General features: G+C 34.1%; 1 protein-coding gene across 1 annotated transcript in view; it reads right to left on the reverse strand.

Moving 5' to 3' along the window:
• The window catches only part of RFX6 (regulatory factor X6), a 55,573-nt gene extending 29,861 nt beyond the window's left edge, over positions 1-25,712 (reverse strand). Inside the window, exons 1-6 of the mRNA XM_019741337.3 lie at positions 25,490-25,712; positions 25,049-25,205; positions 22,155-22,278; positions 20,359-20,420; positions 8,873-8,950; positions 7,729-7,756 (exon numbers count right to left, since the gene is read on the reverse strand). Coding sequence (XP_019596896.2) covers positions 7,729-7,756; positions 8,873-8,950; positions 20,359-20,420; positions 22,155-22,278; positions 25,049-25,205; positions 25,490-25,712 — 672 coding nt within the window. The remainder of the gene's footprint in view (positions 1-7,728; positions 7,757-8,872; positions 8,951-20,358; positions 20,421-22,154; positions 22,279-25,048; positions 25,206-25,489) is intronic.
• Positions 25,713-26,398: the final 686 nt, after the last annotated feature.

The following is a 26,398-nucleotide window of genomic DNA, read 5'->3' on the forward strand; positions in this document are numbered from 1 at the left end:
ATGAAAACCATAGATTACATTTTACACCCATTGGATTGGCAAAAACTAAAATGTTCAATATCAGGTGTTATGAGAATGTGAAGCACAAGGAATGCTCACACAAAGATGAACAGACATAAGTTAATACAACATTTTGTTTTGAAAAACAACTTGACCTTAACTAGTAAAGTTCAACATAAGCATATCCTAGGACCCAGAATTCCACTCCTACACATGTGCACTTGAAGAATGTTCATAGCAATATTGTTTTTCCAGAAAAAAGAAAAATTCCTCCAATGGTGGTATGAATAAATGCATTGTGATATGTCTTCATCAAATGTAATACTATACAGCCGTACAAATAAAGGTACTAGAACTACATGTATTAACATCGATGAATCACAAAACCTAACGTTGAATGAAAGCAGAAAGTCATAGAAAAAAATGAGTCCGTTTCTGTCTAGGGCACATAATAAATAATACATTGGGTAATAATGAACTGGGCAAATAACACATAAAATTTATTTTAATCATTTTTAACTATACAGTTCAGTGGTATTAAGTATTCATATTGTTGTACAATCATCACAACAATGTTTAAGTTTTCATTCATAAGTCATAAACTTCAAGGGAAAACAGAGGAGTGATTAACACCAAATTCCGGAGAGCAGAAACTTTTGGTAGGCAGGGAAAGAGGGAAATGATTGGGATGGAGGCACACAGAGAACTTCTCTCTTTTAAGCATGGGGTAGGTCTTCAATTTTTATCTTATGGTTATTTTTTAAAATTGTGTGTGTCTGCATGTGCGTGTGTTACAAATAATACATTTTCCAATAAAAATGTTAGAGTGCTAAGGAAACACATATTAAATAACAAAATATATATCTTTTATTTTAGTACTTATTTAAAGCTTTCGTGTTGATTAAATAACAGTTTTGTGTAGCAGAAGCTAGCAACATGTGTAAAATATAATAGGAGGCAAAAAGTGCACAAGGAAAAGTTTAAAAAATGTAATTTGTTTATATATGTTAACAATTGTGAACAGAGTTAGTATAAATCAAATAATAATATCTGTCCAGAACATGCAACACACAAAAAAAGGAGGGATTGATAAACTGGGGAAAAAAAGTAAAATATAATCATTTCAATTCTAACTAATATGTTTCCCATTTTAATTGCACTAAAGGAGGTGCCATATCGTAGACCAGCTACACAAGTCCGGTCTTTGTTTTTTTTTTTTCTCTCTCTTTTTGTCAACTAATGACTTCAGTACTCCTGAGTAAACTATTAAAAATCTTATTTCCAAAAGAAAATAAGAAGGAACCTACAGAAAAGAAACAATATGATTAGAAGGCAAGAGGGTCTGATTTATGAGGAAAGATTAAAGGAGTTAAGCTGCAGAGTTTGTCTAAGTGATGACTAAAAGAGAGCATGATAACAGTCTACAAATATTTGAAAAGCATATACCAAGAAGGGAGGATTTGTTATTTATCTTGGTACAAAGTTGTTAAACTGGACATGAATGGTTGATGTTAAGAAGAAGGAAACTCAAGCTATCAGGAAAACTTCCTGGTTGAAATATATGAAATCGAGGGACTTTTCCCTAAGACATAATAGCAACTCAGTACCTTACCTAGTTAAAAGAAATGAAATATAAACCACAACATTTGTGAAAAAAATTGAAAACAACCAAAATTCATACACTGACTAATAATTACTCTTAGCATCCTCTTTCCTTTTTGTTTTGCTTTGTTGATTTTGTTTGCTTTTATATTATGAACTATTTAAAACTTAAAAAAAATGTATAGATAAAAAGTAACAAATACCCATATACTCACCACCCTGGTTAAGACAGTAGATATTTGAAATATTAAAAGCAGCTTCTGTTGCTCTCCTTAATCTCATTCTCTTCCTTCCTCACAAGAAATAATTAATGTTCTAGATTTGGTTTTCATATGTAGATATTCTTAAGCAATAAATACTGTTGCTTTAAAAATCGTACCATACATTACGTATCCTTCTAAATTCAATGAGCTTTCTTTACTCAACTTTAGGTTTTGACACATTTAATTTGTTTCTTATAGTTCACTCATTTCCAAAGAAGTATACCATTCCCATGTATAGATATATAAAAATGTATTTTCACATTATCTCATAATGGACATTTAGTTTCCAATATTCTGAGATTATAAACAATACTGTTATGAACATCCCCATACATGCCTCCTTACGCAGTGTGAAGGTTTCTCTAGGAATGCAGTTATTAGGTGTGTGCACCTTTAACTCTACTAGTTACTATCCCTCGTACTATTTATAAGAGTTCCTTTACCCCACATTCTCAATTATATTTTTAGATTTTTTAAATTTCTGCTATTCCAATAATAGTGAAATAACTACTCCTTATAGTTTTAACTTGCATTTCCCTGGTTAAAGTTTAGATGGAGCACTTTACATATGTTGGCAGAAATGGCATTTAAAATATTTATTGACCAAATGTTATAGAACCTGGTCAATCAGAATGAGCGCCATGAACACCAGCACTATTTACTAGTCATTCTTCTTCATCTTGGGTGAATTGCCTACTTGTATACTTTGCTATATTTAACTTGTCTTTTATTCTTGAGTTGAATACTTTACTTATTCCACAGTGCTGATAGAACTTTCTGTGATGATGAAAATGTTCTATATCTGCACTGTCCAATACAGTAATCACTAGCCACATATGGCTATTAATCACTTGAAATGTAGTTAATGTGACAGAGAAACTGAATATTTTATGTAATTAATAGCCACTCGTGGATAGAGGCTACCGTAGTGCACAGCATACTTAGAGATATTAATCCCCTGCCACTTAGATATGATATCTAAATATCCAGTTTTATTTTATATATTTGAAGCCATATACATGTATTTGCTTTTGTATCCATTTTTCTTAATTAACTTTTCTTCACATCATTAAAATAGGCTTTTAATAAATGATACAATATTTGGTCCCATAAAAGTCATAAAATCATGTAATCATTTCTTTATTATTAGTCATTTAGGTTGCATACATTTTTTCACTCTAGTCAATAACAATTTTTTTGCATGATATTTTGTCCATATTTATTATTTCTTTATGTGAGATTGATACAAAAGTGAAATTAGTGGGAGAGTATGAGGCTTTAAAGAGTAGATACAGATCTTGCAACTATTTTCCAGAAAATTTATTCTGTCTTCACCAGTAGATATGAAAGAGCTTATTTTACCATACTTTTACCTGCTTCATAATTTTTAATATTTGATAAGTTTATAATTTAAAATGTTATTTTAATTTTTATTTATTTCGTAGTCCATTTTTCATGCATTTATTGGCCTTTTCTTCCTTATGTGTATTGTCTATTCACATCTTTTGCTATTGATTGTGGTGTTCATATTTTTCTTATAAATTCATAGGATTTCTTTGTGTAGTAAAGATATTATCCCATTGTAATATTTGCTGAAAATATCTTCCTCAGTTGTTTCTTGACTTCAAATTTTGTATATGATTCTTTTGATACAAAGAAATTTTTAATTTGTTATTTTTTCCTTTGAAATCTCTATCCATCCAGAAATGTAGATACATGTTTCTTCTAATTGTTCTTTTTATATTTGATAATTTATATGAAATTCATAAAGGTATGAGGTATAGAAATATTTTTTCTATTTTTCTAACACAGTGCCCTGAAGAACTTTATTTATTTGGTATTCCATCTTCCTCCATAAAGGATTTAAGACAATTCATTGAAAAATATTTTCTTCCTGCATTCGTTGTAATGTCTCCTGATCAGACACTAAATTCTTATATATACTAAGATCTTTTTGGGGGTATTTTATCTCTGCTGTTGATGTGTTCTAGCTACAATTGGGTCAGTATCATCATGTCATAATATAATATTTTTATATCTACCAGACAAATCCCCTTTTAACTATTCTTGTTTACATTTCTTTTAAAATATTACTTCTTGTATATTCTTCTAGTTCAAGTTTATAGACATTTTCATCATTTCCAAAAATTACTCACTCCAATTTTTATTAGAGCATTAAATGTCTAAATTCATTTAAGAAGAATTGGCACATTTATAACATGTAGTATTTTTATCCAAGCATGTGGTATGTCTTTTGATTTAAAATTTTCTATTATACCTGTATTTTTGTTCAAACAGGTAATAGGCTTCCCTTACTATGATTGCTCCTAAATATTTTGCATTTATGCTGGGGCCTGCAGTTTAAATTTTATAATATCCTACCTTTCTTGCCTTCCTCAGAGACTGTTCCCAGTCTCTCTTAACAGGGGATCTGTGAGAAAAGGAGGTCCTAGAGAAAAGGATTTGGATTACCATTTTCTCAATTCTCCCAAGGACAGTGCTTAGCTAGTACCATTTTAGATGCATGAAAGAGCTCGTTGCTTATATACAACGGCATTAGGGCTACCTTCTGTATGGGCATCCTGATTGAGAAGAACTTGGGACTTTCTTTAAACTCTTCAAATTCCTTTGTTTTCCTGTGATTTTCACTCACTGCAGCTGACCTGTCTACTAATTCCTGAGAGAAGTCTGAAAGTACCAAACTATCTTAATTTTCTATCACAAAATCTATAAATATATCTGCATCTGAATTTACCCTTTCCTCTTTACAGTTTTAATGAAAGAAGTGTTTCTTCTCTCTAGGGCCACTTCCTCCATTCTGAAGCTGTTTCCTGCCCACCCTTCACTGACCTTGTGCTCTCAACTTCCCCCTCCCTCTCTGGCATATCTATAGTCTCTACTCTTTACTGGATCTGTTTTATCAACATAAGAACAATTATCTAATCATCCTTCAAAACTAAATTTCAAAAAATAAAAGAATTACAAAAAAAAAAAAAGAAAAAAAAACTAAATTTCAAAAGTCCTCCAATAATCACTCTCCACTTGACTGAAGTTTCTACATTCAATACCACTTCCCACTCATTTTACAAACCAATCAAACCCAGCTGTCCACTGAAAATGTTCTCCCTGAAGTCATTCATTATCTCTACTTAATTAATTCCACAGATATTTTCCAGTCTATATCTTGATGACCTTTTAGCAACAATTCGATAAGAGTAACCATTCCCTTCTGTTGAAAGCATTTTTTTCTTTCTGCTTTTCTGCCACTATATTCTCCTTTTTTCTTACTTGTCTAAATTTTCCTCAGTTATCTGCTGGCCCTTTTTTTCTACCCACTGTTTAGAACTTTTTTCTTATAACCCCTTCTTTTCTCATTCACTTTTTCCCTAGACATTTTTACCCATTACCATGGCTTCAGTCACTACCAAACTAAATATTTAAATCCTCTTGTCCAGTCACATGTATCCAACTGCCCACATCAAGTCTACACTGGATATTTCACAAGCACAATAAATATGACAAGTTCCCAATTGAACCCATTATATTTCTACTCTTTCTACCTGCTTCTCTTCCAAGTGTTTCCTAGTGAAAAATCAGTCACTCCTTTCCATCTCTAGGGTTATTATCCAAGTCCAGATATTTTCATATCCAGTCTATCCATATATCTATAACATAGTGCCGCTCTTGCTTTCCTTCCCATATGCCAGTGGTTGACATTTGGCAATGTCAGAGACAGTTTTGGTTGTCACAAGGCGGGCAGGGGTGTTGCTGCTAGAATCTGGTGGGTAGAAGCCAGTGACATTGTGATGCTGCAAAACATCCTGCAATGCACAGGACATCTCCCAAAACACAGAATTAATTATCTGGCCCGAAATGTAAATAATACCAAGGCTGAGAAACCCTAACCTACGATGTTCCTTCTGTCTGGACTACTCTCGCTCTCTCTTCCTCTACTGCACTCCTCCTCCAAACCCCCACTTACTCTCACTTCTTTCCTTAAATGTCACTTCCCGTGGGAAATGTCCTTAACCACTTAAACTAGGTTAACCCCCATGACACTCTTTATTATTACTTATAATTATTTGTTTAATAAGGTATATTTTCCTGCAACACTGTAAAGGATCAAATCTATCCATTTACTGTTTTGTTTCCAGTACCTGTAATCTATTGATTAATTATCATGACCATGGTTTTAAAAAATAGAACTTTACTCAATATTATTTGAAAACCAAATATATCTCTCAGACTCAGTTTCCTTAGCTGTAAACTAGCAACGTTCACACCTATTTTCGCTATCTCACAGTTATTAACGTTCAAATGACTGGAAGTATATGTAGGTTTACACTGAAAGTCTCAGATCCTGAGTAAACTATGGTTGGTCGCCCTATAATTTTTTTTTTTTTTACTTTAACATTGTTAAACAAATAGTTTGTTATCATTTTTGAAAAGTATCTAGAGTAGTTCTGAGTCTTTAGAAAGTCCTTAATTGTATTAATCTCTAAAATAATCATAACAATGATACTCTATTACTGCTTCAGGTATCTTTAGAAAAATAGGCTGTATAGCCTGACCAACGTATTTTATTTTTACTTTGTTGACAAAATCTACACCTGAATTTGTAGTGTACTCTTCTAAGGAGGAAATATTAGACTTGACAAACATTTTTATTTTATTCTACAAAACAAGGCTTGCCATACACATGCTATATTAGCCGATGGCTTGCTAGTACCACCAGCTTCACCCAAGTGGTAGAAAAAACACCTGAGAGAAGTTACTTAAATTCCCTGTTGATGTATTTCTAAGTCAATATTTCTAAGTGTATTTCTAAGTCAATATTTTTGCACTTTTACAATTGTTTATCTAATAAAGAGCTATTATTTAATAATAAAAAGAGCAATCTAGAGGGTTTTATTATGTAATTAGCCATTAACTGCATTTAAAACGCTGGTGGAAAGAAATTGGTCATTTCAGAGGGTTGGGGGCTTTATATCATTTATTAAGATAATATGTTTGCATCATTTCACCAAACTAATGGAGTTACAATTTACCTGACATCTAGATTTACCACACAACACATTATCATGTGCCCTTAGTTCTGTGGCACCTCTTTTTAATGATTAATTAACTTGAGGATAATGAAGGCCTTATCATGTGTCTAATTAGCCATGCTGTACCTAATGGTAATCTAACTCAATTAGATAAAGTCAGTTTACTGATCTGTGATTTGGTTGGTACAAGGAGGAGGAGGGGTGTCTAGGGAGAAAGTAAGGGTGTGTGTGTGTGTGTGTGTGTGTGTGTGTGTGTGTGTGTGAGAGAGAGAGAGAGAGAGAGAGAGAGAGAGAGAGAGAGAGAGAGAGTTATACCTTAGCTCCCACCTCCACCATCCACACCCCACCATTGCAGAAGAGATCAGCAAACTGAATAACACACACACACACACACACACACACACACACACAGTGGTTAAAACAAACCATAGCATAAATTTGGACTTCTGGATAACATTAAAAGTTTTGTCTAAATGGGTATATTCCGAATACCAGTCCTTCCTATAACCTCAACTTTAGGCTTTCTGCTTATAATGAAATAAAAATGTGTTGGATCAGTAATTTTTTTTTGCAGTCGCTTAAGAATAGAAAAATCACCCCTACTAGGTTAATTGGAAGTTGTTCACTAGGTCCATGTAAAGAATCTTCAGCTGCCCCAAGTCTAACTTTGCTCTGCTGAAGTCCTCAATCATTCAAGGGGATCCTAATAAATAACATTCATGTCTATATTTGCCAATGAGGGTGATTAACACTTATTGTTCAGCTTGTAATACATATTACAGCAGATATAAAATAGAAATGAAAAGAATTCTTACCTCATTCTTTAGCTTGCTTCCAGAAAACCTTAAAAATCAGTACATTTTTCATTAGTTTTATATATATGTATATATACAGTATAGCACTCAAGGAAATACAGAGAACCTACAAAGTAGTAAATTCATACCATTATTAATGAAATAAATCTAAAGAAAGTTGTTTGATTTTCAAAAGGACACAAGCATCTTTCTCAACTGACTAAAAAAATAAGTTTATTAAAGTAAAATGAAGAATATTTATGGAATCTTGTAAGATTTGAGGCAAACAAAGAACACTTGATATTAAATATTAGTGTGTGTTCTGGCCTGTATTTACACTTTACAATGGGTAGTGGCTAGTAAGCTACCATTATCTTCTTTGTAATAATATCTGAGCTCATCTTAGTATGACTCAGGTGATTAAAATTATTTTTTTCCAGAGGATACTTTTAAAACTAATCCATTCTTTTGAGAGTTAAGAGCAGTTCTTGATAAATTATTCCACAAGGCCATCTCAGATACAGATTTAATTATTCAGAGCTCCAGAATTTAAACATAATAATTGTGTATTATTACTGGCTTCATTGAATGTCACCTCACTTGTCAATAACCTCTTCCTAATAGTTAATGGGAGATTAATGTGTTCTTTATATTCATTTGTGTTTTTCCTTTCACAGAGACTCAAACATTTCAGTAGCTTTATCTTACTAAGGTAAGCTGGTATTTAACATATATATAATTAGAGATGATTATAATAAAATTTTTATCTTTGTAAAATACTAGCCAAAGACATAGATCTTTAAAAAAGGTTATCTCTTAGGGAAAAAATTTACATATTCTGCTTTTATTTTTACTGAATACATCTGGAAAACAGATTCGGCCTATAAGTAAATACCAATTTTAAAGCAGTTTTGATTCCCTGATTTTTCCTTTTCATCTCTCTGATGTACCTGGTTCACCATTAATTTCTCATTAATGATTGCAAATTGTGTAAATATCTCGGTAATCCAGACCACTGTATATGTCCATACAAAGTCGAAATTCAGGTCTGAGCCTTAACAGCAAACATTTCAATAAGTAAAATTAGTAAGTCATTTTATTTAATAGATATTATGAATATTTAAAGAAATGCAGAGAACTTGTCTTGAAGATAGTGGAACTCTACCTTGTCAGGCCCTTTCCAGAATAAACGGAGTGGTAATATGCACTGCTTTCTTTGATGCCAATCCCATAATAATGATACCTAGAGCAAGGACAGGAACCAGCTCTGCGTTAATAAAGAAGTGTTTTGAAGGGGAAAGGACACTAAAGTATAATTGAAGTAAACCACAAGTAAGAACTGCAACCCACTGACCACCTTCCTTTCCTGATAATTTTCAAGTAACATCTTAATGTGCTCAATCCCTCGTTGATGGTAACGAATCTAACTTATCGTCGTATTTCTGGCTCTAGGCTTGAAAACGATAGGAGAATTACCTACTGTCAATCCCTTTCAAACCCCTAAAAATTGGGTTTCAAAAACCAAAAATAAACTAAAATTGTAATTGTAAGCATTTAACTGTCGGCACTTAAATTTGTAAATGTAGGCATTGGCTCTAAGTATATTGAGTGTGTCTATTTGAAAATGGCTCTGTTCAATTTGAACTTAGTCAATTGAATAAGAAAATGGTAGACTTCCTTTGTAGTGTACCTATTGGATGGAGAAAAGAGCGTGATGTTATCTGTGAGGAAGACATTGATGTCATAAATAGGAATATGTATAAAACATGTGACGTTAGAAGTCATTTTCCTCATGAGAATGAGGAGCCCAACTCACTGTCATTTTCACTTCAAACTTTTGTGCAACAATGGGGGAAAATCTATATATGTCATGAATCAATGGAAATAGGAAACATGGAATGTAACAGCGTTATGAGTAATTTGTTATAAATGTGTCTATGGATCCTGAGCCACAGGCATCTAGCATCTAGTATAGCATCTCACCTAGTCTCAAGTGGTAGCATAGTCTCCTAAATTGCAGACTCCTTACATATTACACACCCAAGTACAAATGCTACAAATGTTATACAAAAGCTAGTCAAATGGGTATTTAGTGAAGGTGGCCAAAGCCTGCTGACTTCTGCTTTCTTTCACTCCTTTTCCCTCCCTCCCTCCCTCATGTAGCACCACAACCTATTTGGTTATCTACCGTTTCAATTTGCATTCATCTAAGATTAGGGAAGGAATGCAATGAAAGAGAATAAGGGGAATCAGTGTAACCATATTTAATACTTCAATTCTTAGTATCACCATCTGAGTTTAAAGCGGACAGGACAATAAAGGATCTAAGTTTCAAGCTCCCTTTTCTGACCTCAGCAATAAAGAAGACACTTCGTAGAGCAATTCCACCCCTACATGTATTCAAGGCCCAGGATGAGAGCACAAATGGAGGCCTACATACCATATATCTAATTTTTTTTTAATACACAAATCAAGCTAACACATTGCTAAATAAAATGTCTCTGTCCTCCTATCTTAGCAATTTACTTCCGTAATATTTTGGAAGCTAGGATTGAACTTAGAATTCCAAGACTCCTGGAGTTCCATGTGGGAGCATGGTGATGGAGAAGAGCCAGCCTTAGCCCCCTTCTCTTCTCAGCCCCTGCTCCCCTGTTCACTGTTTGGAGCTTCTTATGATCACCACAGCCTCCATATCCAAGATCCATCCACACACACACACACACCCCAAACAGCTGTCCCCTGCCCGTTCTTTGAGTCTATGTACACTGGTGGAGCAGAACGCCCTCTGATGGGGAAGAGCCCTGCACAGGCCCAGGAGGCAGACCAGATGCTGTTTCAACAGGATATTCTTGGGCCCCAAGAACCTGGACTGTGGGCTAGAAGAGGGATGTGGTCTGTGCGTGGACACGTTCACTCAGGCTGTAGACTCCTTGTCTCCTAGGGAGGGGAACAGCGAGTGGACAGCCGTAACAGAGTGCTAAAGTCTGAGGCCTCGAGACAGGTTCTCTCCCATTAGGTTCTAATGGCTGTGGTACAGAAGCTGCCTCTAATGACCCCGGGCCATTTGAGATGGAGAGAAAAGAATTTTTAAATATGAAAAAAATTACATATATTATAATAAGAAACATTTTCAGAGAAAGCTGTTATATTTGAGAAATAGTAACAGAGGGTGATCAAGATAAATGAAGATATTTTGTGATTGTGGCAGAGTAGGAACAAATTTTCAAGTCCTCAATTTTGGTAGAAGGGCAATAATAGCCTATTACCCTGAACAAAGGAGGATCATAGCTGCTTGATTTTTACAGTACAGAAAATAACCGTCTGATAGATGATGTGAAAGAACCTCTAAGGTATGTTGGAACAAAGGGAAAAATGGAGAAAATATGAACCTTATGGAAACTCCAAAATATTGTACTGATTTACCTCTAATTAGAAACTAAAAGAAAGAAACTTATTTAAAGCATTAAGACCTTACCAAAAGCAGCTCTATTAATAGGAATAGATAAGGAAAATGCCTAAAAATCATAAACAAATAAGCAGATTTTTTATGATATTCAGCAAAGTATATTAGAATTAGTTAATGAACCAAGAATCTGAAATAAGTATTAATATTACTAAATTTTAGAACTAAGATACCAAAGGAAATGCCTTTATATTAGAAGAAATAAAGCAAGAAATGTTAGAAAACAAAGGAATCTATTACAGTGAAAATACAGTATATTGTAATTTCATATTCTTTTGCAAAGCTTGCTGTCTGTCATATAGATGCTATAGTTTAAACAACTACATTTTAGCCACTTGCTGAAGCAACATATGTTAAGCATTGCTTTAAAACTTGATAATCTTCTTTTATTATAACTTTATCTTCTTTCTCATTTACCTTTTTTTCAACATATAAATAATATTACGCGATGGTAAAGTAGTTTGCTATGCAGATTGAGACAAAAGTACATTGCCTTCACAGGTGGTAGACAAAAATATTAAGACAGGTCAAGGGATGACCATGAGTTTAACAAATATTAGAGGGTATACTGTGTCCTGACCACTGTGCTAGTTATCAACACAATGATGAAAACACTGACATGAAAAATCAGTTCAGGAACATGTATGCTTCTGACATCTACCCTAGTCCATAGCTTCCTGAACCAGACCACCTGCCAGTCACAGAACAGTGACCACACTGGCCAAGCCTGAGGCACATTTTTCTTCCATTTTCTAAAGTCACCTGATAATTACTTTTGGTGCAAATTGTAACACCCTTTAGGACCCAATAAATATTGAATAATATGGATTTGTAATTTTTTCTTACTTATGACTTTTAAGAAAAGGATCTTTTCATCACACAATTCATTTGTTCCTTCTTTTAATAAAATGACTGTACGATTTTGTCTTTCATTCATTAGAGCAAAATATCTTTAAAAATACGCGTACTTTAATGTCTCTACCTACATTCAGAGTCAAGATTTTATACCTACCAAAATTTAAAAAGTCCTTTTTAAGTAATGTATTTTATTCATAGTTCCAATGTAAATGACGCTGTAATCAGACACAACTTGGTCGGCTTACACTTCACCCTATCAACGAGAAATAGCATGTCCTTTTCTCATTAGCAATACCTCATCATTTAGATATATTGGTGTAGCTGAGCATGTTCTAGCAGTACAATCTAATAAACATGCCAGCTAATAGGAAACAAGTGAAAGAGTGAACTCTGTTTTCCTCAAACGTGTATTCAGTGCTTATGATGTGCTGGGTGCTGAGGATTCAGAAAGGGAGAAATGGTCTCTGCCCTGGAAGACTTGACAGTCTTGTTGGGGAGAAAAGCACTCAAAGGAAGAATTGCAATACCTAATTAATATGAGCTAAAATTAGAGCACGTGCTAGAGTAGGTAATAATAGAGATAGCTACCATTAATTGAGCACCTATTACATGCAAAGAACTTTATTATATTTCATCTCAAATCTCCACATCAGCCTACAAGTAAAGTATTTTTTCCATTTCAAAGCAGAGATTCAAAAGGTTGTGATTTGTTTGAAAAGACTGTGAAATAGTTATGGGTTTGAAGACACAATTCAAACCCAATTGAATTGTGAAGACACAATTCAAAGAGTACTCCATAGAGCACTCTTTGTTTCAATAGACCATGTCGCTTCCTTACTCAAGATGCAATAGATAGATAGATAGATAGATAGATAGATAGATAGATAGATAGATAGATGATTGATAGATAGATAGATAGATAGATAGATGATAGAGACAGATAAATAGATAGATATAGCTAGCTAGCTATCGATAGATTTGCATCTCAATTTTATTTATAATTAGGAATCTTTAAGTGAAATATAGTTTGAATATGTTTGCACTCAGCACACACACTCCCTCTTCTAGTTCAGCATGAATCATATTAAGCACCGACAACTAACATGAATCATTAAGAACTACACCATTGATATGGATGTTTCATATCTGAAATTCCATATATAAATAAGGACTCCCTCTGGAAGGTAAGCTCCCAATAAGAGGAAACCAATAAACAGTTGTTGAATAAATAATTTAGTAACATAAAAACGTTAAAAATAACTATATCATAAAGGAAACTTTATAAACAGAAATTTATCAATAAAAGGCATGCATATAGTATCACATACTTAAAAATATCAGCACAATTTTATATTTGGTAGAGATTAAAGAATCTCTTGTCTAACATGATGTGAGTAAATCTACAACTCCTTTAACCCTAGCACTAGTACTGTGTAAACTTCTCTATTACTGTCAGAAGTACTTGTTCTCAGTAAATAACTGCGCTTTCCCACCTTGGTGCCTTTACTTTGCTGTGCTCTCTGTTGGGAATGTCCTGCTTCCTTCATGTCTTCATTTCTTACCCATAGCTCAAGGCATAGCTTTAATGCATGAAACTTTGCCTGGTCTCTCAGGTAAAACTAATTTTTCTGTCCTTTGAACTCCTCTCCTGGTCACTTATTCCATGTAGCTTTATATGTCATATACCACTGGTATGTGTATACATGGCTTATCGCCCCCACTGAACTGTAAGATTTGGAGGAAGAGAATTGTATCTTTTCCTTAGACATCATTCCCCCTTAGACATTACTGTAAAGAAAAATTCTCATTTAATGGATGAGTCAGTGTATCCTTTGGGAACTGATCAAACACAAATTCTCTTAAAGCCAATACTCAATAACCTCCTCCCAGTACTGTGTATTTCCATGTTACCAGTAAATTACTGGGGTTGAATAAAAGTTGTATACCTAAACAATATGTATAAAGGGCATGGAATTTGTGTATTTAGGTAGAAAGAATGTTGCTAGGAATATAAATCTCTATTTTGCAATAACCATTACAATGTTCCAGCACATTTTATATCCAGTTTTTCTGGAGCCGATAATATAATTTTTCTCCTTCAATCTTCCTTTTAGTTTAACTAGGTACATGTTATCATCTGAGCGATGATTTAGTAGAGAAGAGATAGTAAATGAGCCTGTCCTTTTAACAGCTAAAGATAAACCTCATAAAACTGGAGGGAGCAATTTCTTGCAATGTATACGTGGATTTTTCATCTCACTTGCAACATTTTATAGCATTATTTTGTTATTAATATATTTCCCTAAAATAAACTTGCTAGGAAATATTTGCCAGAAATACTCTAGTGTAACAAGAACATATGTTCGTGCATATTCAGTAAAAAAGTGATGTTTTCACTGTTTGATAACTAGTTGTTTTAATTTATATACCACTACCTGAAGCCTATCTTGTAGGTTATTCTGAATAAATATTCCCAAACATTTCACAGTTCATTCTCCCTTTATGAGAATCTATTTTATCCATTTCTAATAAAGAAAATGTATAAGTGCTTAAAAGCCCTGAGTATGATTAGCTAATTTCTCTAAGAAAATGTTTTCATAATGCTAGTAGTCTTTGTGATGCGCTAAAAAAATTCTACTCATTCATTAGCATGAATTGTCCTTAGCCTTACATCTTTTACATTTTAGGACTAAAGAAGACTTATTCATTAATTTTTGTGTCCACGTTTTAAAGTTAACATGTTATAAAATGTAAGAGATGCTTAATAGGACAAATGAAATAATTGTTGCTCTTCTTACTACTAATAAAAATTTACATTGTGTCTAATACTTTTCTTCATTTGCTGATTTATTTATATCTACACCTATATTTCTTCTTTTCCATTTCAGTCACTATATAGAATTCCTGAAACATATGTTCCCACTGAGCTAGTAGCCCTAATGTTAGTTTACACTACACAAATGATAACTGATAAGGAAATGATGGGATTAAGCTGTTCAGGGACTTGCAATAACTTACTATGATAAGAGCAGCTGCCATATCAGTTTTATTAACCCACTAAATCACTACTAATAAATGAGATAATAGCTTTTGTCTGTCATGTCTGAAAACCAAGATTCGACTGATCAAAGTCTACAAGAAATTAAAATGTAACTTCAAATCAAACAGTCTACCATGTGCATAGAATTTACTTAACTGTGTTCTCCCTTACTCCACTGAGCTATTCTGAGTAAGGGTGCAACATAGGCTCTTTTTGCTCATCATTGTATCCCTAGGGCCTAGTCAGTTTAAGGACACTCAGTAAAATGCTTATTAAATAAGAAAATATTAATAGTGAAACTTTTTTGACACCACTTATTCTATCTTAACTATTCTTTGTGTCTCAAAAACTCCTTAGCACTATGGTTTATATATCAATATAAATATGAATGGATCAATCATTCTTGATATATTTATAACATAAAATAAGCAAGAATTACTTTTCATTACTCTTTTGTACCTATAGAATGTTATTTCATTTTTATTTATTCAAAATCTAAATTTAAAAATATTGCACAGAAAAAAAAACCAGGTGTATATTTTTGGCATTGTTGGTAAATCAAAGAGAAGATTAAAAAAACAGAAAAGTAAAGTTAAGTTTTTATCTTGGGGTTGAGAATGGGCAGAAACACCATTGGAATTGTTGGTTTTCTTGACAGGGAGAAGATGGTAAAAGTGAAGGAAGAGATGGAGGCTGAGCTGCTAATGCTGCCTACAACTTGACTGACTTTGTCCTAAAAGCACACTTAGGTTAGATGCTCTAGGGAGAGGATTTCTGACCCCAAGTGTTAATCTTTAGAGACCGTTTTCCATAACTATTGGCAGTAGTGGCTTCTTAAGAGGAACATCATACTTGCCACTGGAAACAAATTATTCAGTTTTTGTTTCTAATTTTGACAATGAGGGATGTCTGGCCTGACATAGTGATTCTGTCTATTTTGTTTTGTTCTTGTTGTTGTTTTTAATGTATCCATCTGTTTTAAATATTTTCTCTCTTCCTTTTGAATAAATTTTGGGCTCATTTTATTTAGTTAAACTGTTTTCATCTTTCACTTTTTGATGAATGAAAGCGGTAACTACTGCACAAAAGTGAGTTGTGAGGACTATTTTAATACCCAGTTATGTCAGAACTTAGAGAAATAGAAGTTGAAAATAGATAGAATTTACTCCTACTTTTTAGACTCTACTAACCATTTCTTTGTCACCATAAATCAGTGTTTCCCAAACTTTTGGATTTCATGCATGGACCAGTAAAATCTGGAGAGTGACATTGTTCCATGGACCCTAAAAGCATTTAGGGCAGTTTTAGAAACAGTGGTTCATCTTGTGCCCACAATACAGAAGAATCTTTTGAGTTAATCATGATCCTAAAATAAATTCTGTCAGAAAGACCCTAATGAAATGATTGGATATACTCTAGCTATCCTATGAGAATTTGGCAAAAATTAAGAACTTATTTCTTAAATGACCATTGTCATTTACATTTATTAATATTTTTAATATATAATAAACAGAAGTTAAAATAAATTAATACCAAACTTGTTTATATTTTTGAAATAATTCAAGAAAACATGCAGTGATAGTATGCTTGGGGCACTATACTAGATACAATAAAATACATTTTGCAAAATTACTAGTAAAATTGGGAGAAATCATAAATTCCTATTTTTTCCAAAATATGCTCACTTCTTTTTTTTAATTAAAGTTACTTCTTCATCTATATTTCTGGTTCATCAATTGTTAATATTTCTATAGACATAAAAATACTTCATAAAATGTAAGTTTTTGAAATACTAAATAGTTGTTAGAAATGATGATTGTGAATACACCAACATATACAAATGTTTAGAACAAAAATGAAAAGCAGAAAGAAAAATTGCGTTTTTACTACAAATTTGCTGTTATATGAAAATAAATATATCTACATAAATATAGAATAATTTAAAATGCCTTATGATTGAGGCTTGAGAAAATGTTGTTAGCTCTCTGAAAAAGAATCTAATATATTAATAAATTTTAAAAACTTAGACAAAAACAATAGAATTTACAGCTCAAAACCCGAAAAGTTTAATTAAACAATTGTTTTGTTGCTATGACTGATATAAGAAGTAGGCTTTACTAGTTGACAAAGCACAAACTTTAGAGCCAAATAAACCTTGATTTAAATACCAATATTGTTATTTTATAATATCTGTGTGGTCTTGGGCAAGTCAATCTTTGAACTGCAAGTTTTTTCATTTGTAAAACACAGGAATTTCAATCTTGTATTGTCAGGTTACTGTGTGTGTGTGTGTGTGGTGTGTAAGTAGTGCTCAATAAGTAATAACTACACTGCTGATAGTTGGATGAATTGTGTGATTTATTTATATTATTAAGGGTAGTGAGTTTGAAAGTACGTAAATTCATTTCTCCATTCATTCCTATACTTTATTTCATTTTTCACAATAAACCTATGAGATAAGTATTTTATACCTACTATACTGATGAAAAGTTGAACAATTCATCGAATGTCATACGGCTCTATATGGAAGCACAGAAGTAAATCTTAGATTTGTCCAACTTTAAACCTCATGCTCCTAACTACTAGGCTATGTTGCTTTTTGATATATATTGTCTCTCAAGACAAAAATATAAGGGTATTTCTTGGAAATAAACAAAAACAGGAAAACTACCTGACTAAAAATAATTACATCAAGACATTACCAATTACAAGGTTCACAAACTCTACATCCTGCCATATCTTTCAGCATCTTAAGTTTACATATGGAAAATTTCTTCTTCCCCATGATATCAAAATACCAAAAATATAATAGGCAAGTTATAAAAAGCAATGGCACGTCAGGAAGATAGAAGAACATTCAAATCGGCATGCTCTTGGGGGCACGTCTGCTCTTAGCTATCAGACAAATGGCCTGAAGTCACCACCGTTTATTGTTACATAAACCTAAACACTGGAGCCTCACTGTGTTACAAAGGACAGGGTTAATGATTCATCCCTAATCCTAAAGGCTCCTTCTAGGATTAATTGACTTTCTCTACACCCTGACTGACTGCCCTCTTGCAGATTCTGTGAAGAGGATTTCTCTGCATTGCTTTGCCTCTTTTTCTACTGTCTATCTACTTCAAACACTATCTGATCTTTCCTCCACACACAATTCAGCAGAAATCAAATTCAGTAGAAATCAGCGAGATAAATTAAGTCAACTTTGAAAAACAGCTGACTTGGTTAGAAGGATAAAACCAATATTATCTTTCAACCTGGCGTTTTTATTTTTCCTTCTCAGGCCATAATACTGTTAATATTAATTGGAATCAAGTAAATAAATACTAATTGATAATGTATTATTTATCAAATAGCAGATAGGATATGAGTATGAGACAAAGTCTCTATCCTCAAAATACTCAATATCTATTGAGGGGAAGAAATAAGTTAATTTCGTATTAAGCATCAATAAATTGCTATAGAGCACAAAGAAAGAACCTGCACTAAATCAAGAGGCTGAGAAAAAATTCTGAAGAAGTTCATGGGACATTCTTTTAAATAGGTAAGATTTCAACATACCTATAGGGAATAAGTCATTTTCAATGGAAGAAGACATCATAAACAAAAGAGTGACAGTTGAGGGTGAAGCAATGGATACTGGGACAATAATTTGGGGAAAGCATACACTACACGCTGAGTAGATTATAAGATAGGAAAATGGGTTCGGACTAAATCATAATGGATCTATAATGTCAAGGTGAGAAAAGTTTGTCTTTAATAGTAGAAATTATGAGCTGGTGAAAGTCTCTGAGCATAAGAGAGATATGATTGAACCTAAACTTTGGAAGGTCAATTTGGAAAGAAGTGTATTGAATGAACGGGAGAGATGGAGTCAAGGCCAGATTATGAAAGTTAGAATGAAGAGAGACAGATTCAAGTGAAATCCAAAAAAAGGGACCTCTGTTTTGGCAAGTGACTAAGATTGTGCTAGACAATAGGTTAGCCACTAGTCACATGTGAGTATTGACCACTTGAAATGTGATTAGTCTCAGTTGAGATGTGCTGTGCATGTGCAATACACACAGGATCTCAAAAACTTAGTAGGAAAAAAAAAAGAACATAAAATAGCTTATTAATAATTTTTATTTTGATTACATAGTAAATTATAATGTTCTGGATACGTTAGACTAAATGAGACATGAAAATCAATTTTATCTCTTCTTTTTTACTTCTTTAATGTGGCTACTATGCAGCTGCATTATACTTCATTGGACAGCGCTGAACTAGACGTTAGGGCAGGAGACACTGACAAGCTAGAAAATGAGAGGTCAAGGAGGGAAGAGGACCTGGCAGCACTGTGACAGAGAAGCCACCATTGAAGTTTTATGTATTTATTTATTTTAAGAGGAGATTACAAGCAGGTTTAAATGCTAGACAGGTGCCAAGGAAGATGAATTACAGTAAAAATGAGCCATTGGGGGTTTTCCCAGGTAAGGAAATGGACTAGGACGGAGGCATGTGATTAACGCAAGGAAAGTGAGCAGATAGCTGCTCATTCAAGAGATAGCAAAGAGGGGAAAAAACAAACAACAACAACACAGCAATTAGGAACAATAGTGTAGCATGTTTGACATGATTTTATTTTTATCAACATAAAAGATATCTGGATATGTTTGTAGGCAGAAGAAAAGGAAAAACTGAAAAGGGTAAATAATTCATGAATAAGAACTTATAACTGAGGGTTCTACAGAGATTGCCACAAGAGAATAGAAAAGCTAAAGTTACCAAGACAGGGAATATGTGACGGCTTATTTTATGTTTATATTTACATTAATAGATGACCAAAGAGGTCATTTGTGCACGTTATTTGTCTTGAAGGGATACTAAGAAATTGTTATCAGGGAAAGAAAACCAGAGGAATAACCTGAACCATGCTTCAACCCCCAGCTTTTCAGCCTTGCTCTTTCGGAGTGTTGTGAATTCCGTTTGGTCACTTATTTAGCCATGTACATTTCCCTTTCATGATGCTAGTGCCTTCAGGAGTGGCTTTAAGATTATGAAAATGATTCACTTAAATTATTTCATCAGAGAATATATTATGATTCCTCTGTAAAATTTGCTTTTTAAACATTATACTAAAATCCACTTTTCTTTTTAGTTCTTACAGTGGGTAAAAGTCTGCTTCATCAAGAAGAAAATACCTGGCTCTATTCATTGATAAAGACAATACTTATTTTACACTGTGTCAATCCTCACACACAACGTATTGTATTTACATGTCTGATATGTGCTTATTGATGTGTCTTACTTTGAATGGCCTCTTGTTCCAAGCCGCCGTGTCGTTAAGAGGGGAAATTTCTGGCGAATTGTCTAAAAAGAAAGTCAAGTAGTTTAGTTTTTAGAAAGTGTGGTTCTATTGCAAGCCACTCATAATTAATTAATTCTAGAAAGTAAATGTTGAACTTTGAATAAATATTTAGTCTGGAAAAAGTAATATCATACACATATTGATAAGCAATAATATATCAGCAGAAGCAGGGAGATATTTTTTTTTGATAAGACTGTTCTACTGCCCTTTTCCCAATTTCCAAGGCAAATTATACCAATATCTGCTTTTGCTACATGTTACTACCAAAGAAATTACTACTTTATCTATTTTGTGGGAAGATTTGGGTGTCTTTATAATAATTCTATCCAGAGCTTTACCCACAATTAAATATCCATCTCCAACCCTGAAAAGGGCATATGAAATACTCTCTGCTTCACGAGACCTCCCCAACAATTTAAAATTTTTTTTCTGTGTTCTTTGCTCCCAACTTGTTAAAAATAATAAGAAGAATCATAGCATCTGATTAAAGAATAAAAATCTCTTCTATGTAAAACAGGGGTTTTAACCTGGATCATAGGAGAGCCATACATGATCTTTATGTATGTGTTAATTTCTTGGGAACTGATTTTGTAGTTTTTATCAGATTCTCAAGGTGTTTCATGACTCACCAAACAGTTAAGAATTACTGCCATAAGATGGGCTCATAAATTAGTCATACTAAAATGGGCATTAGAAGTTGTCTTACCCAACCTCCTCATTTTATAGGATGAGTGAACTGAATTTTGTGGAGGTTAACTACTTTTCAGAAGGTCTCACAACAAATTAGTTACTGAGTAGGCTAGAACCTAAATCACTGGATTACCATCCATCATATCAAACTATCTCTCATAAACAGATAGGGTTTTTAAGTAAGTCAATAAATTATTTTAAAAACTGATAAGTCAGACCATGGTATTCATTATTTTCTGGGCAATGAGTCCCTCTACAGGCTAGAATTAGGATTTCGTTTATATGAGGTGCAGTGTTTGAGACCTAAGTTGTCTAAAGCTTTTTTCTGGGATATCCTAGGTTCTTAGAAAATAGAACATGACAAGATTCTCAAAGAACAAGGTTTTCCCAAGAGATTGATGGGGTTTCCTGATTCTCAAAATGAGATCAACATATATAAGTATGGTAATGTCAGTTTTATAGATTCTCATCCTAACGATACAAGTTGGGTAGAAAGTGATATTTACAAATAAGAGAAACATAACCAATCCCATCACGACATCTTGGAGTTTGGAGTGGAAACATACTCAGAGTGAAATGGAGAATTAGGAATACTACTTGTAACAGAATAGAAATCTGTTAAAAACTCACATAGTTGGACTAGCTAAATAATAAACATAGTCACCAATTGCATTAACAAGATACGTATCACCTCCACCTAATTTAACTTCTCAATACAGGCCACATCATACTCTTTAATGCGTCCCTCTTTGAAAGGAAATGTAATTGCTCAAATGAAGTTTTCTTTAAGGTCACATTAACTTTTCTGATAGCCAAAGATCTAATATTCAAAACATATAATAGTTGAAGGTAAAACATATGGTAGGCAACATCAAGGTAAAATATACAGTAGTTCCAAATACAGCCCCTTAAGAGATTTCATTTATGCTTTAAAAACAAATTTCTTAATATTCTATAAGAAAACTTGCTCACATGAATTTGTTTCCACACTATCTGCCTGATATGACTTTAGTTGGAAGGTAGTATAGCCAGTACATGTCACTTACCTTTCCAAAGGTGGCCGCGCAGGCGGGGTCCAATTTCTCTTTCCTGCAGAAATCTAAGTAGTGTGCATAAAGGATGCACCGTGGTAAGCAAACTCCTTCACATACAATGTAATTCTCTTCAAGCCTAAGAAAAAAGCCAAAAGTTTAGGTCAAACATTTTCTTTATTTCTCCTTTTCATTCTCCTTTCATATTGATTTAATGCCCAGAATACAGATTTCAAGAAATGAATTCCTGAGTAGACATGAGCAGCTTTCCTTTATTCTGGATATTATTCAAAATCAGATCCCAAGGATTAATGTCAGAAGAGCAAAAATCCCAATGAACACCTACTAGTGCAGTTAAAATGCTATAGCTAACATAAAACCACTCCTGCCTGGTCCACACCCCAAAGAATAGGTCTTATTTCCATATAAACCCTCACTGTTGATCACAGTTTGCGCTGTGACATACAAACACGAATGATGAAATTGAAGACAATGGTTGTTTAAAGGAGCATTCTCAACACTAAAGGGCTGCCAGGCTTCAGGATGGCAAATACCTACAGTCGCTTACTGTCAGTCATAAACCTAGTTCTGAATCCTGAAGCATTAGGGAAATGTTGTAATGCATTTATTTGCAGAATACATAAAATAAACTCACTTCATTTAAGTCTGAAATGACACTGATCTATTACTATCCCTACACCTTTTTGCTATAATCACACTATAATTATCTAAAACATCCTGGAATACACTGGAAACATAATGTAATTTTCTATAGATTCCTCCATACTAACATATATAAATTCAACTCCATATTATAAATATAATGATATAAACTTTGAAAATTTAGAGATGATTCTATTTAATTTGTATGTCTATGATTGCAATTAAATACAATTTATATAAACCTAATGATATACATTTAAGGGGTACAAATATCTGAATGATGAAATCAAAATTTGTAGATTCTATTCCCAGTTTTCCTAACAATTCAGTAGGTGATTTTGGCTAAAATTTACTTATACCCATTTTATGTACAGTAAAATCATAATTATTACTATAGGAACAAGGCAGTATAGAGTATACATTCAGATTAAAATTGAGTGGAACTCTTCAAGATCTCTGATTTAACATATTCTCAAAGTACATGAGATAAATGCTAAAGGATAGTTCCCTAAGCAGGTAAGAAACAGACATCCATTTTTCTAAAAAGAAGAAAAAAAAAGAACCAAAACCAAGTAAGATTTGCCTGCATAAAACCAAACACCTAGTTGACATGAAAATTGGAGTTAGCCAGATTTCCCACTTTAATTTTCAGTTCTAATCTTACCATTCCCAATATAATCTATAACCTTAAGGGAAAAGTCTCAAAATACAAATAACTCACTTAGGTTTTTATTTTAATTTATACCAGTCTTCCTGGGAGAAAGTGTGCAAAATTTAAACAACAACAAAAAAAGACAGTATTTTATAGTTAAAAAATATATGAAAATCACTGAGAAACAGTCAACTATTTAACAATTATATTTTAATGACACGCATATAATGCTCACTTTTCACCTGGCTATTTTGATGTATTGTAGCCATTGTCTTTGTCTTCAAATTACTGAATAATGCTAGACTTAAGTACAATGTTAATTTAGAGTATGACTTTCTTTTTCCATAATCATAATGCATTCGTATTTATAAAATATAAACTCAAGTTTGTTCCCATTCACTCAGTTTGAACTAGAAAAAAAAAAAAAAAAGGGAAGTAATTCAAAAAACCTCCATAATACATCTAAAATGAAAAAACTTTTACCCCAATTATCTTAATGGAAGTAGTTGTATCCTAAATATTCCAGATTATTAGTTCAATACACTGCTCTAGTGTATTCTTAACCAATAAGTGTACATCAACTTCAATATTAAAGCTATAACTTTAGTAGACCATTGGTTTATACTGTAAATATTTGAAAGGGTTCAGGTATATAATCACAAAAATTTAGTGTATGCAAATTGTAACTCAATGTTATAATAAATAAAAATAAAAAATTTACTAGGTTTTGTATCCTGTTTTTTCTATTGCATTTTTCTAAGATTTAGATCATACATTTCGATCATATAAAACAGATAATGTAACTAATCAGTGAATAGGCCTTTTTACTTATTTGCTTACTATTTGGAATTTAGGGAGAAATTTGTACTCCTATTTCTTCACACTAGGTGGGGAACTTTAATATTATGTTTTTACATCAGATCCCTCTTCCTTTCAGATCAATTTACAAAAGGTTTCTATGTAGGGAGCCTACTGATAAATTGTTGGTTTTAAAAGATTTTCCACAAAATCCAATTTGTGATACTTCACTATAATAAATCATATATGACAGGTGCTATAAAAATAGTTGAACATTTATTTAAGTTAATAGTGATATCTTAACTGATTTTTCTATGTCTCTTAGTTCAAATACGTTTCATCTTACGGCCAATACACAATTTTTAATTTGCTCTCCTACAGATAAAGGCAGTAGTAAGATCCTTCCTCCTTTTAAATTGTTTTTAAGAGTCATGTTTTATAAACACAAAGCTACCAAATACATATATAAGGACTGAATTTATTGCATGTTAAGCAAATAAGTCATAAAACATTCATGACTGCTTACATTTGAATAAATTATAGTTTTAGTAAATAATGAACAAAGCGATGTTGTTTATATTTGTATTGCAGATCATTTTTCATCAGTACCAGAGTATGTCTCTCTATGTCAAATATTCAGTGGAAAAATATTGGGGGGATAAATTTCTAATTGGTGTTTTGAATTCCCCCAAAACAAGTTTGAGGGAGAAGCAAAATGAGAAAAGCAAAGATTCTGAAGATACTGACTTTTAAAACTCAACAGGTGCTTAAGTATACCCTTGTGAGCGAGTCTTACCACTGCAGAGTGAGCTGCGTCTGCTTCTTTTTATCCTTCATAATCTGTGTGATGGTTTTCTTCTGCGAAAGGTGTGGATCAGCTGCTTTGGTTTTGCTGTCGGGACTGTCCGAATCCTCTTCTTCAGAGGAAAAGTTACCGTTGCTTAAATGCATTTCTGATTGCAAGTTGAAAGGACAATAAAGAAAATCAGAATATAAAATCAATTAAGTACCCTCTACATGTACCTATTAAACAGGGTGGCCTGTGCGGGCCTGGGGGGAGACCTATGCAAAATCCCTTAGAGTTAATTTCTAGTTAACAAATATTTTCCTGGGAGAAATACAAAGATCCAAACAGTACATTCTACATATCTCTATCTTTGTGATGTGTTTATTTTTATTATTGGATACCCTTTTTCGACTACATCATCCACGTCTCCGGAGGAAGCGTGGCACTCACCTGATTTCACTCCCATCCGCAGCTCTGGGTGGTCTTCTTTCTCCCCGCTGCCCAGCACGCCCCCAGGCTGCGCTTCAGCAGCCAGGTATACCCTTTCCTCGGGATAAACCAGCAAGCCCTTGCTCAGGAGCTGCACACAACACTCGTCCTGGACTTCGGGGGAAAGTTGGGGCGAAGCCTGCGCCTGCAGGAAGGCGTCTTCCAGCTCCGGGACCTTGGCCATCCTCCTGGCCGCAGGAGACCTGGGCACCGCAGCTCGGAGGCTCCCGGAGGAGCCTGGAGCCCTGGCGGGGCGGGGCGGGGCGGGGCTGGGGACCTGGGCCACAGGGGCGGGGGCGCAGGCTTGGGATCCCCGCAGCGTCTCGTCTCAGAGAAGGAAGGCGGTCCACAGGTACAACTCAGATCGCCTTGGGAACCGGGTGCGCCTAGGAGTGACTGCCTTTCTCCACCTGTCTGCGTCCTGACAGATGCTGAACTCGGAACTCGCTTCCTCACCTGCGTGGGTCTCGCCAGAGCAATGGAGTCCCATTCCCCACATCTCCAGCCCCTCTCTCCTCCCTTTCTCTGAGCTTGGGCTGGCCTCGAGGCCACTTTTCACACTAAAACTCCCTGAAAGACCGGGGAAATCTCCACTGCCTTCTTCCGGAGAAGAGCAGCTATCCTCAGCCCTACTCTCGGGAGACAAACGATGCGCCTACCAGGGCAGCCTTGACTGCCCGCTCAGGGAGAAGAGGACCCCAGAGCACCGCTCTGTTAGGCAATGCTTGGGCCGGGTTTATTTATTCCCCGGGCAATCCTAGGGGTTGTGAGAGCTCTTCTCGGTGACTTGGGGACAGACGCCATCCCGTCACACGTGTTCAGACTGCCCCCCTGGCAGGTGCACAAGGGCTCAGAATCCCAGGCCGTGCT

Source organism: Rhinolophus sinicus, chromosome 2 (genome assembly GCF_057876585.1).
Source record: "Rhinolophus sinicus isolate RSI-liver-muscle chromosome 2, RSI-T2T, whole genome shotgun sequence".
Lineage (NCBI taxonomy): Eukaryota > Metazoa > Chordata > Mammalia > Chiroptera > Rhinolophidae > Rhinolophus > Rhinolophus sinicus.